This window comes from Manacus candei, unplaced genomic scaffold, assembly GCF_025592945.1.
Source record: "Manacus candei isolate 608988 ecotype Guabito, Panama unplaced genomic scaffold, ASM2559294v1 h1tg000026l, whole genome shotgun sequence".
In the NCBI taxonomy this organism is placed as follows: Eukaryota; Metazoa; Chordata; class Aves; order Passeriformes; family Pipridae; genus Manacus; species Manacus candei.
Window position 1 is genome coordinate 191,993 of NW_026138074.1, and position 14,015 is coordinate 206,007.

Consider the following 14,015-nt stretch of genomic DNA (forward strand, 5'->3'; position numbering starts at 1 on the left):
ATGGTATAGTCTGAGGGTGTGGATCTCTTCCAGGGTTTCTGGTTACTTTAGCAATTTTTTTCCTGCTACATAAGTAAGATTTTGCTTAATCCTTTCATTTAAAGCATGAGGATGGATACTGAAATCTTCAATACAGTAGGTTCATCCATAAGCATCAATACAGTAGGTTCATCCTCATACACACATAGTAAATCAAAGCACATAGCACTGCATCCAAAGGAAACAGCAACTTACAATGAGCGTGTATGAAAATAAATTGGTATTTCACTCTGTTTCCTGATTTCAACAACATGAAACTCTTGAAAAATACCATAGTGTTTTAAAATAATAGCTATACTTATTTAAATGTATGTTCTTGTTGCATTTGTTTGAACTTCCTGATATGGCAGATGTAAAGATATAGCAATCAGGATGCATTGTCAGAGAAGATGAGGTAAATTCAATTAGCTAGGTTATGCTTCCATCCCATGATAATTAAATCACTTGCCATACATTTAATGCTAACAGAAGTGATAGGCATCTCTGCTGTGATCTGATGGTTTCCTGGTAAAAGCATATTCTCCCATATTAGCAGCTTCTATACAGCAAACAACCAGCTATCTTGCAAAGAAGGACAGAAATAATCATTCCTGATACTACTGTCAATTATAAGAATTTACAAGACAGGGGACAAACAAGTACAGAGGAGGTTCAGGACTCTAAACAAAGCAATGTTTTTCAGTCTTTATATACGTAACAAACTTGTATTGAACTTGGTCTACTGGAATATTAGAATAAATTCTCATTGAAACAATGCATTCAAAACTACCTCTTGCTTGGGACAATTTTGTTAATTATAAGCCCGGCCCTGTGGGCATTCTGTCCCCTCGACAGGACATGAACTCATGAACCAGCATAATGCTATGCAAACTTTACCTTTGAGCTGCAAAGGAACTACGTCACCTGCAAAGAGCATATGAAGATACCATATAAATAGTGCTACAAATAAATAAATGAAGAAAGCAGCAAGATGTGAAGGGGTGACAGTAAACAAAGCTATGGGAAACTCAAGGTTAATTTCCAATGAAGAAGCGATACAGAAGCTTGGTTTCAGGAGTATGTCACATATTTTACAGCACTTTTGCAGTGTTTTTCTTTTAATAGATTTTTTATAAACAGGATATTCTGATAAGAAGGAAATATACTTATTTAATATGACGCATACTCTGTAATTACTATTTTTTTTTATGCTGGAAGGACTTCACATAGAAATACAATCTCTGCTCAGCAAGTTTCAGTTTATGGCAGTAAATTAATCTTTACAAGCAATACAAGAATAGTGAAACTGATCTCTAATTCTCGCTGTACAGTAAATGCTGAAGAAGAGAAAACAACAAGACATTATAAAGCAAAACCCAACCCCTTGAAAGTAGAGAAATGTTGTTTTTCTGTGTCATAGTTGAATAATAGTTGGACAGAAGAATCAATCTGGAGCTGGAAACCACAGTCTTAGTTTGAACTCAGCATTGTGTACAAAGCCCAAAAGATCAGCAGAGTCCAGACCTCCAGATTTTGGTCATCAGAGTAGTAATTGTTTTAATCTGTTTTTCTAAAATGCAACAGCAGAAAAACAAAATTAAAGAAAAGCCCCTGGACAATAACATTCCAAAAATAAACTCTGCCAAGAAAGTATTTACCTGTTTAACAGAAAAATATATACTTTGTATTAGGACTTATTTTATAAAATGTATTTCAAAGTTCTATATAATAAAGATGTCATGACTCACAGGGTGATTTTCAAAATGTCACAAAATCCCTTTTAGGTATAACAAATTATTTTCAATAAAATTATAATTTAAAATTAATTTTTGTCCATGAGCCACCTAATCATATAAAATTCTACTAGAATAGCTAAACGTGCAGATACACTGCATATTTAAGCTGACTGGAACAGCTGACCAGGCATTACTCTAAAATCCTGTTCAGAATTGTTTGACTGGGCAGCAATGTCTCTTTCGGCCTCAGAAACATCACTGATGAGAACCAAACATTTGTTCCCCCTGAACAATGTTTCCTTACATTTTCAGTTGGCCAACTCTCTAGCTTCCAAACTTCCTGTAATTGGCCTGATTTTTTTCCAGCCAAAAAGAACTTTCTTAAAAATTCAACCTACATTTGAGAACTGCTAAGAATTACTTTACAATATTTCCTCTTAGCTTGCTGCGTAAATGACCACTTTTCAATTACTTCCTTCCTCTGAATTAGATGGACTATTTGGCATTGGGGGAAACTAAGTAATTTTTACTCAATGCAACTTTTAAATCCTGATGATACTATCAAACACTGCAATTTAGCACAATATACAAAGAGGTCATACATTACTACTATAGACAGTTCTATCTTTTTCTTTCCCCCCTTCTTTATTACCACTATGTTTTCCCCTTTTTGTAAAACTGTTCTCATGAGACCTTATTTCACAAAGCATGGAGCGGAAAAGGCAAATAAGAGTGCTTCTGAGCCTTACATCCTAAAATGACAGAAAATAACTTAAATAAGAGTGGATCATATTGACTTGAGTGCCTACTCGTCATTTACCTTAAAAACCCAATGAAGCCCGACAGCTCTGAGCACTGGGATCACATTCAATAATGGGAATTATGACAGAGTAATATGTTTCAAAGAAGTCTCATAGCAGTGTACTTTCCAGCTATATTATATGCCTATAGCTTAGGATTCTTTGGTCCAGGATTCCACACAATTATGGTATGGGCTTTAGGTAGTAACTGTGCTTGATTTTTCTAGATAACCTAGTAGCCACTGACAAGGGGACAAAAGAAGATTTGAGATCTATAGTTAACGTTTAAGCCTAATAGCTACAGTAATTGATTAGTTCTCCATGGATTTTCTTTGGTCACTGAGGTGTGTACAGAGACTACAGGAGATTATTTTATTGTGTAATTTTCACAGCGCAGCAGGGTAGCTTGACAATGGGTTGGATACTACCCTCCTGACAAAAACCATGGGGGAGGGATCAGAGTGAAGAAAACTCAGAGAGCAGAATCACTCCATAACAAGCAGGGGGTAGGATTTTTCCTTCCTGAGAAAGAAGCAAGATTTCTGGCCCCACAACTTGTAGATATCTGAGATCTCCTGGGGGACAGAGTCATTCTTATGGAGTGTTATGGTTCACTTCAGCCCTAGAAGTATCAGAGGCCTTACCCAGTTCCCTGGCTACTGAGCCCTATTTAATAGCTAACATGTTAAAAAAGCTTCTTGAAACAGTTATATCATGTTTACTGAACTAGAGTAGGACCAGAGGGTTAAGCAGCAAATACACAAGTAGTGCAAAGCTGGTTTTGTTTCAGGGGTGGATGCAAAGAAGTTGAAAGTAGATATGGAGAGGATGAAGGTTGATGGCTTAAGACATCCTGGAAAAACAGTGTCTCCTTATTGTCCACAAATCAAGCTAGCATCGACCGCAGCAACTGTCACAATCTCTTCTAAAACAAAAGTGAGTTGGAGGGGCCTATTCTACAGCTAGAACAGGAGTTGGTGAAGCCATGTTGAGGATATCAACAGGAGCATGGACTGTGGAGATGGCTCAGACAATCGCATCTACCAGAAACTAAACTGAGACTATCAGTGCATTTTCTATCTGCCATCCAGGAGACTGCCAACTTGTATTTTGGTATGAACCAGCAACAGTCAGAAGAGGGCTCATTCAAATGCTGTTTATACATTTGACCCAGGTCTCAGTTATTTTCATTTCCAAGTACATTTTAGTAATATCTTAACTCAGTCTCAGAAATCCAGACACGAGCCTGACTCTTCTAAACTCTAGGCCAAGGTCCTCTCTAAGTTTGCCTCAGTTCCTGGGTGTTCCATTTCAAGTACCTTGCGTGGACCTGACCTTCAGAAGGTGAATACTCACCACTTTCTAAATACACAACACTCAAAGCATCCTCCAACCAGACTAATAAAAATTAAGGCACTCAAAAATTGTTAGTTACTTTTGAAAATCTTGCCCGTAACTAGAACAGACTGATTGACAAGAAAAACACAGGTAACCATAAAAAGACCCATGTGTTGCTGTGTTCAACGTACTTACAGTGTAAACTTTATTCCCATTCATAGTGACATAGTTAATGGCAAAAGGGTTTGCCCTTTATGTCCAGTAACCATATTTTACTCTATATCTCTAGAGAGCAGGAGTCTGTATAAGCAATGAGAGAGGAGAAAAAGAGTTGATGGATTACCAGTTTTTTTTCTGGTAGTGAATTCAGCTGTCTGGAATTGTGAACGTTAGTACAAGAGGAAACGAGATAGTTATCTTTTGTCAAAACTGTGATATAACAAATGTTAATATAATCTCAAAGGGAGGTGCAGTTCAGAATATCTTTTTTAAAAAGATAAAACATATCCTTAAACAAAGGCTGCTTTTAACTATGTGTAAACAGTCTTTGATCAATCAACTGAATCCTTAGAAAGGGATGATATATTGTAAAATATAACACAACACCCCTACAACAGTTGGGTAAGGGCTTAAACTTTGCTCACAGAAAGGATGCTAGTAGTTGTTAAGGGAGACCCAACCAAAATTATTAGAATGTAACTTGTTTGGTTTTTTTTTTTTTTTTTAATAAATTAGCACAGTCCTCTCCTGGAAACTGCAATCAGTACAGATTAAAATGTATCAGTACTACTGCATTATAAATGCATCAGACATCAGATAGAAATTCCTCCTGAGGGTTGTCTTCAGGTTTCATGGCTTTTTGCTTCCTCTGCTGCATCCTCAGACAAACCTGTAAAGCAGAAAGAAGATGCTTAAAAATTCAGTGACTTGGCAATTACATGCACTATATTGTTGATTCCATCAGTTTGTGAAAGCCTTGGTTATAGCTGGAGGAAACAATTTATTACATGCAAAACAGGATAAAAACACATAACTTGCAAATTCAAGCACTCACAAGTTCAGAAAATATGAAAACTTGAGACAAAAAAGGCGATTTCACATCAGCTCTTTTATACATATCATAGATGATAACAGTCCAAGTTATAAAATCATAAATTACTTTTGCATCAGGAAAAAATGACAGAACAACTGGGCATATCATCTGAGACACAGTTACTCCAACCTCCTTGCATTTCTCCTGTCCCTTTTTCTGGGTAGAACTCATAATACAAATTGCAAAACAATAGAAAATTGACTCCATAAACTCATTAGTAAGGATATACTTTGTGTATATATATGTATATGTACACATATATATATGTATGTATATATATACATGAGTATTAGCTTGGGGAAGGGGAAAAAAGCCAAACTCTTGTATTGAAGATAACTTTTGCCTTAAGCCAAGAGAATGAGTTTCCTATTTTTAAATGTTAGTTCAAGAGATTAATCAGTCTTGAATAGGATAATAATATTTGCAATAATTAACCTGACAGAATTTGAAAAGGGTATAGAAACTCATAAAAATGGCTTGGAATATCTAGGGAGAAAAAGAACAGTGGATAATCACACAAATTTGTATACACACATATTTGCATGACTTAAATTAAAAGTGATTATTTCACCCATCAGATTCTTACATATCCACACCTAGTTTAGGCTGAAAACAATTCAACTTAAATCCTTTTCTAATTAATATAAAGCAATCTAAAATAAAGTGGAATCATCTCCAAATGATATATGGACAATAATAAAAATTACACACAGATTTTATGAGGTTTGATTTGGTATCTTTTTTTTCCTTATGAGCCATCTCTGAAGAAGGCTGAAATCCCCACACACCTAGCAAAATGATCCAGCAGGTCAGTAGAACAAAATTTGAGCATCCAGGTGTTCTAATCCAAGCCATCAGTCACCTGTCAGCCTAACTGCTTTCACAATAATGTTCACACAGAATTTAGCACAAACAACCTGCATAATTATAAAATATTATGCTTTCATTTACATCTGTTCTATTCCACATGATCAAAACCATCTAGATTTCTTTTCCAGTTTTTACACTTCCAATGTTTTTGGTGCTTGGGAATTTTAGTATTTACAGTGGTTTTCATGGGTGATGGTACTAAACTGAACAAATGTTATCTCAAGCCTTGAGATACAAAAGACTAAAGCAGTAAAATTTCAACAACAGTTGGAAGTCCAAGGCCCCAAGGGGCTAAGACATTCCCCTTACTGAAGTTTCTACTTTTTTTTTTAAGGACAATTAAAAATACCACGTTAAGAGCTGACTTGGCTTTCCAAAGGTCAGCCCTCAAATGGCAGTTCTTTTGTTCAAAACTCTTATCACATAGCACACGCTGGGATACCAAAGGGACCAGCAGCAGGTCCCATCTTGTTTCATTAATGATCATGGGGAAGGAGGTAGGTAGCGTGATAATGAAATTTGTGGATTATAAGAAACCAAGATGAGCTTCAAAAGCTGAGGAGGAGAAAGCAATAGTGCTCTAGGACTAAGAAATTAACAGATCTGAGAGAAGATAAAAGGAGATGCCACTTGAAATACACTGTGGAAATAACAAAATTAAACACAGATAGTTCAGATAGTTCATGAGAAAAGCCCTCCAGACGTAGCACAGTGGAAAAAGTTGTTTAAGACATGTATTTGCAGTAAAATACCCCATGTAGCTCAATGCAGTGTAGAAAGCACTGCTAAACTCACAGTTAATACTGTTCCTGATTACATAGCTTTGTTGAGATCACATCTGCAGCTGTTTACAGCTCTGCATTAAAAAACTACCAGAGAATATCTTACTTTCCCACCATAATCAAGGAAAAGAGTAAAAGAATTATGAAACTGGCTGCTGCACACTCTTGTAAAAGCTGGACTCGCACATAGTCCAGATGAGAAACAGAAAAAAGAAGTTATGATTATGGTCAGCTCTTTGTACCTGAAGAGAATGACTGCAGATTTACCAGAGATCAAGAGGTTACTAATCTGTGCATCAGCATTGCAGACTTAAGACATGATACTGCCACTGCACAGCGCTCTGAGCCTCCCTGCCTTTGAGAACTGGCTGGTTAGAGGACCTCTAAGAAGCATAACAGAACAGAAAATAAGAAAGGGAGGTTTAAAAAAATATCACGGGGAAAAAAGCTTCATGAAAAGCTTTTAATATCCTAATGCATTTTTTCCTTTATTGGGCTGAAAACATGGCATATTAAAAATTAAAATGCAATTATAAATTTATAATGTAAAAAAAAATTCATTTGAGCCAAAAAATTAGTGCCCAAGATCCTGCTTTCAAAATCACTTACTTCCCTGACATCAATTTCTTACAAATGACCCTTGTGTCTATTTCTACAAACTGCCATGTCAAAATGAACCATGTGAATGGTTACTTTCAAGCTCATGAAACATGGTGGATCCACTAAACCTAATGCATTAACTGTAATCATGAACTGGCAGAAGTGAAGTTATGTAGTGGGATTTACCTCAGGTTTACAAAAGTTTGCCCAACAGCATTATATATGGCTATAGGGAACCTGGAATACTTCGGCATGGATCAAAGAACTACATGTGTAAACTGTGGGAGAGGTGAGCTGACAGGTGAGGCACAGAATGCAGCTATTTTTATTGTGCAACTCCAAAATGGGAGGCAGCATAGAATCATAAAAACATGGTTTGCAATAACCAGCCTTCCCACCTCTACCCTGTATTTTTTCAACATGAAATATTTATTAGTCATCTAGGAGAAAAACATAAATGTCACATTGATCAAACTGGCACATGCTACATTATAGCAGATGAGATAATTAACATCAGAGAGGTTTCTCATCAGCATACTCTGACAAGCTTAGGCAGATCCTAAAAAATACAGGGTATAAATAACAAATTCTGCAGATTAAGTCTCCTTTACATCATTTCATCAGGGAAAAAAAGAGCTTCCTTTCATCTTCATATCCCCCGTTATAAAGTTCTCAATGTTTCATTTTATAGTTCATCCAAAAATACTATCAGAATAACACTGGTCTGAGCACACACACTTAAAAAAATATATATTAAAAGGTTTATATCCCTATTTATCAGCACAGCTACAAACTAGGAAGCTGCTTTTGGAAATAATCATGATAAATTTTAACTCTGCAGTAGGCAACTCCATGCAACTCCAAGAAAGTTTGGAGGTCATTTTTCAAAACAGAGTCCAAATACATGCTTAAATTAATAACCTGATTAGTAACGTGGTATTAAGTATATCTGACATCAAAACGGTCACTTCAATCCCTCAAATTTTGTGTATTTGTTAATCAGAGGACATCAGCACCCTCAGAAATCAGATCCTATAAACAAAGACACAGAATACCTCAGTCATGTTAATTTGCCTCTTGAAAAGCATGATTAATACACACATATCATTGAGTCACAGAAAGTTCATTTGTAGATCAGAATGTACTTTTGAGCCTTAAAAACCAAAAGTTCAAAGAAAATCAGTTACTGTGACAGAAGCACCAAAGACAGTTGAAAAACCCCAACTTTCCTGGAATTATTATTCATGTAGTTAGAGGGGAAAAAAAAACACAAACAATGACATATTTAAAGGGAGACATGGTATTTGATCATGGTGGCAGAAGGGAGGAGAAAGGATCATTTTCTGTAATCATAAATTGTTCACACTAAGCATGATGGTGTACGGTTTAAAAATGCTCAGGTTAAACAATTAGGCAATGGAAAAAACTACCCAGGGAAGTGGCTGAGTCAAGGATATGAGAAGATTGCAGAAATAGGGTAGACGAAATCTAGTGGGGATTAGTGAAAAGGAAGATACACAGGTTTTGAATTGGATGACCTAAAGGATCTTCTCCAATCCTATCATTTATGCTGCTATGATTCATCCTAAGGAGAACATTTTGGACTCATATGAATTACTGGCTGAGTTTCCTGGATACTATTGTACATTAGTCTACTCTAAAGCATGCATAAAACTAAGTCAAAGTTGGCTTTGAAGTGTTTGATCTGCAATATCCAATACTTCCAGTCTCTTTTTCATACAGTGACTCAGAAAAAGGGCTGTTATAACAAGACAAAAGTTATTCTGAGTTTAGATTAAGTTAGAGAAGGGAGGCACCCTGTTCTTCAGTTATTCCCACCTAAAAGAGGAAAAAAACCCACCCCGTCTCATAGCCTAATGGTTAGTATTGCTATGTCTAGACCTGCCATAAAACAGCTTTAGAACAAACTACTGCTTAATAGTAACTGTTTTTCATAAAATTTTGGATCCAGAACTAAATGTTCCAAATGACCAAAGTTAATAGCTTTTTGATTTTTTGTTAACAAAATATGACAGATCTTTCCCAGCACCTTCAAGACATATTTCTGAAAATCATAATTCTCTTTTTAAGAATGCCCATTTACTCACTGCTAATAATTTTCTTTATCATTATAAATTGCTTGAGGAAATGTATACAGCTTCCTTTTTCTTAGTATTTAATCTTCATTCCATGAACACAATCCAAAGGGGTTTTCAGAAGTCTAAGAAAGTAACAGTGTATTGCTTATTCCAAACAAACTAACCCAGTTTAGTTGGAGTGCAGAATGGATTAGTGTAAAATCATTAACTTCAGTGCAGTGCAGAAGATTGATCACCACAATGGACAAGCTACAAACTTTCCTACACTGCCTAAAAGAGAGAAACAGGACTTGACTGGTATTCTCTATCACTTTTTATAGGCTAATAAACTGAGAGTGAGCCTCTCCATTGCCTCCCCAAGTCACCAATGAGTCACTGATCCCTGCAAACATAATTTTAAAATGCTCAGATTTTTGTATCTGAAAGTGGAGTAATGGTAGCTGAATGAGCGGGAGCATGGACTGACTCATTCACTAAAGAATTGTGTAAAACAAATAAATTTGTTTTTCATTTAGGAAGTAATGTGACTGAGAGAAAGGACTTCATTCAGTAAACTTTGCTTTGTCCTAAGGGACCATATACATCACAGGATGGATAATGTGAAACAACCATTTCCATCACTCTAAACATGCCCCCTGCTAACTGCGACTAACATGACAAACCCAACCTATATGAAGCTATCAACTGCTAAATTTCTAACTGCCACAAAATAACAGGGTAGAAGGGGCAGCTCTAACCTTGGGGAAAGAGGAGGGTCTATTCCCACAAAACTTACAAAAACCTTGCTAAAATCTTCCTTTTGTCATTCTGACTTACTGGTGACTGTAGAAGCCTTGTAACACAATGGAGTTAATAAGGAGATAACAATGACAAAGGCAACATTTACCAAGTGTCTACACAGAGGTTTTTTAATTACCTTTTAAACAACTTTTTAAACAAGTTCTTGTGCATTCATGCCTCTAGGCATTAGCCCTCAATAACAATCTATACTTTCTTTAGGTCTTTCTCCTGATTCCTATTTGGAAAATGCACAAGACATATGAAATGTTTCTAATATAAAGTCATCAAATTTGAACATCAGAAAAAATGTCCAGTGAGATGACCAAAATTTCCCAAAGCACACAGCTGCTTCTTCTACTGACCCCAGTCACACACACACACACTATAAATACAGTTTGCACACACACACACATACTCCCCATACACAAACAGCTGGAATAAACACATTGCCTAAGAAACAAGGAGCTGCCAAGATACCAAATCTAGCTTACATATAGAGATATTAAGGAGAAAAAGAGGAATGGGATGCTAGTTAGTTTGAAGCAATGTAGAGCTCTGTAAGCAGCACTCTAATAACAGTGTTTTAAGTTCCGTTTAGGAACCAAAGAAAAGAAATCAAAAAATTATTACAGAGAAAATGGAATATGTTTGGAGGATGACTGGCTGTTTAAAAAGCAGTTACCTACCTAAAATGATGTCACTGATCATTACCGTAGGAAGTGTAATTGCAATGAAGCCAAAATTTTGGAGGAAAAAATGCTTATTTTCTCTAAATATCTGGGTTATCACAATCACCTACCAAATCCTAGACATTTTTCTAGGAAAGCTTGCAAAGTTTTTGAGAAATGGTTGTTTTCATTTAGAGATGACCACAAGAAGTCACAAATTACACATTTGAGCTGGAACAAATATTTCTTTCCAGGAAGTAAATCCCTAAAAATTAGTTTGCTTTTCAGTGACCAAACCTCCCTTCTTTCTAATTAGCTATCAGCCTTTGTTAAGGTGGTAAATTAATTCAGTGGCTTCTAAGGCAAATATGCACAATAAAAGTCTAAAACTTAATTAATTATGGCCACACAAATGCCAGTGCTTCAATTTATTCTTCGTCATGCCTATATCATCCCATTCACTGCAACCCATAATCCTATTAAGCCTTTCAGAAATGTTGGGTCTTTAATAATTTGCTGTCAGAAAAAAAAATATTGGACCATGTATATTGAGATTAGACAGATTATAATGTATTAAAGACAGGGTCTTTTTTTGTGTGGAGGTAACTCCTCTTTTTCCTGGGGAGAAGTAATGCCATAGTAGTCAATCTTTTGCCTGCTTGATTCGTTGTGCTGTTTTGTTGACATCCCAGACAGATGACCAGCCAGCTGACTATTAACAAATCCTTTATCTTCAATCACCATGCCAGATAGGCAAAACTCCAGGGGCAGGTTAGCTTTAGGGCAAGATTTTCCACCATTTTCATATGAATGGCAGTGAATCTCACTCTGGGGAAACAACCACCCAGTGTTTGCCTGCAGGAAGATCTAAGATACTTCACGGATACAATATATATATTACAGTCAACTTCTACTCCCTGTTAGTATAAGTTCAAGCATTCCTCATCTACATAACGTAATTTTAGCTAATACCAAGCAAACTTTTCAGATGAGATTATTTTCATTAGAAATATGTAAATACAGGTCAAATAAAGCAGTCGGATTCAGAGGTCAAATTTCTTCCCAACATGGCAGATCAATTTGACAAAAAAAAAAAGTAAATAATTACAGCATTTTTGATATTCTCTAAATCCTTTGAATTTTCATTTCCCACTGAAGTATTGCAAATAAACTTCCTTGAATATAATGCTGAGGTTTTTTTAAAAAATAAGTTAGCAGATATGAAGTCTAAGTGAAATACTTCATTAGAGGAGATTGTCTCAAAATAACAAATTTTCCAACTTTTTTGCTTCAAGTCAGAACCTAAAAAAAAAAAACCCAAACAACTAACTATTCACACACCTCTACTCTTGATACTGTGTACCTGTAACTTAAGTCAAAATAATGCAGTTATTCCTTAATTATGCATGATATAATTGTTAGAATGAAGCTTTCAACAAATTTATCTACAATACATCCATGCAAAATATAGGCAGCTTTATCCAACACCATCTTCAGTAAAACATAGAATAAAAAGCATAATAAGTTTATAGGGGGAAAAAAACTCAGCTTTTTATGGATAAAGAATCTGATACAGACTTGTATTTAGGGCCTGTACTGTGCTTCTTGTGCGAGTTTATCTCGTATGGCCACATAACAATTCAGTACCTTCATACACAAACATCAGCTTCTCCAGTAGAGATTTCCAAAGTGTTCATTATAGCCTACAGTACACATAAGCCCATGGCTCCTCGGTACCAGAAAGATGTAATAAAATAGAAGAAATTCCAAAAAGAACAGCATAAATAATTGTGTGACTTTGTGGAAAACAGAAAAGAGGAGAGGGAGAGAAACAAAATAGCTAAAGGCAAGCAACATCAGGAATTTTTCAGTACAATGAAGAGATATGAAAGAGGATCAAGAAGATGAAGTCAAGGAAAGGAATATTCAAGGCTGCTTTAATGCCATGTATTCTCCCAAGGGGAGTGGTGGAAGCCACATGGCTTATGACATTTGCAAATTAGTACCACAATGAAGACAACAATCTGGTGGTGTCTGGGAGATGTCAAGCTGATATAATAAGAGTTTTCCATTTCTAACTTCTATTATCATACAACAAATCTGAGGTGCTACAAATTCCTAAGCGTTTTGTAATATTCACAGAAACATCAGTTTTTGCTTACTGTCAAGTACTCAGCAACTGAATACTCTTCAGTATGTTGCTCCTAGTTAAAATGGAACATTACAGTGAAAATGATAAAATCATATTCAAGATTTCCATGGATCTTCTGGAAATAACATACAACAGGATTTTACCATTTGATGTCATTTTTCCTTTAGAGTCTTGTGGGAAAAAAGACTTTGGTAGAGAAGCAAGTTTTGGGGGAAAATGTATTTAAAAAAAACAAAGGGAAAAAAATACTTTTGTATAATACTTTCCAATCTTGAATTTCACACATTCTTTTTAAGCTACAGTATATGAGGAAAATGCTTTAAGAAGTTTCTCCCTAGTGCAATCTTTTGATAAGTCTCAACATTGGCTTAAAAGCAAAAGAACAATATAAAAAGAGCCTGTACTAAAGTAGCAGATGAAGTGTTTTCTAAATGATCACTTAACTCCTTTCTATCGCTCACAAAAATCTGTATCTGGTTTTTCTTGTTGTTGTCTTGAGGTTTTTTGGTCCCATTTCCTGCTTTCCCCAAAATTTTGTCTTTGGAAATGCAAAGGTTGATTTTTCAGGGGGGTAGTGTATCATATAATCATAGAATAACCTGAGTTGGAAGGGATCCACAAGGATCATGGTCCAACTACTGTGTAAAAGCAGTTTGTATTTTTTATCTGATATGTATTCTAAACTGTCTCAATACCTTAACATTCTAAGGACCTGTAATGTAATTTTCCTTATTTCCACTACTTTTCCACTGCTAACAGTCTTGTCCCGTACAAATGGGAGTAGAGTTACCCCCTGCCACACCCCTGAATATTTCCAGGCATATCTTGGCCATAGGAAGTATAATGGCAATTTCAGTACTAACAACAAAAATTGTAAAGCTACTGAGATTCGATGATCCAATTAAGGATCCTTATGGCCCAAAGGTGAACAACAACTAGAAATCTCTAGGCCCTCCAAGCTCACACCAAGATCAGCAGAACCAGAAGAAGGGCAGCACTTTGTGGGACTGAGCCTTTTAGCACCTCCAGAAAGAGAGTAAAAGCCAACATCTAAGGCTGGAATGATGAAAGTAACAGTT

The 14,015-nt window shown here is 35.9% G+C and overlaps 1 protein-coding gene across 2 annotated transcripts in view; it reads right to left on the minus strand.

The window, feature by feature from the left end:
* Positions 1-1,083: 1,083 nt before the first annotated feature.
* BBS9 (Bardet-Biedl syndrome 9) overlaps positions 1,084-14,015 on the minus strand; it is a 289,085-nt gene continuing 276,153 nt past the window's right edge. For both annotated transcript variants that reach the window (XM_051789144.1, XM_051789143.1), the window contains one exon: positions 1,084-4,781. In XM_051789144.1, coding sequence (XP_051645104.1) covers positions 4,735-4,781 — 47 coding nt within the window. In that variant the 3' untranslated portion in view covers positions 1,084-4,734. The remainder of the gene's footprint in view (positions 4,782-14,015) is intronic.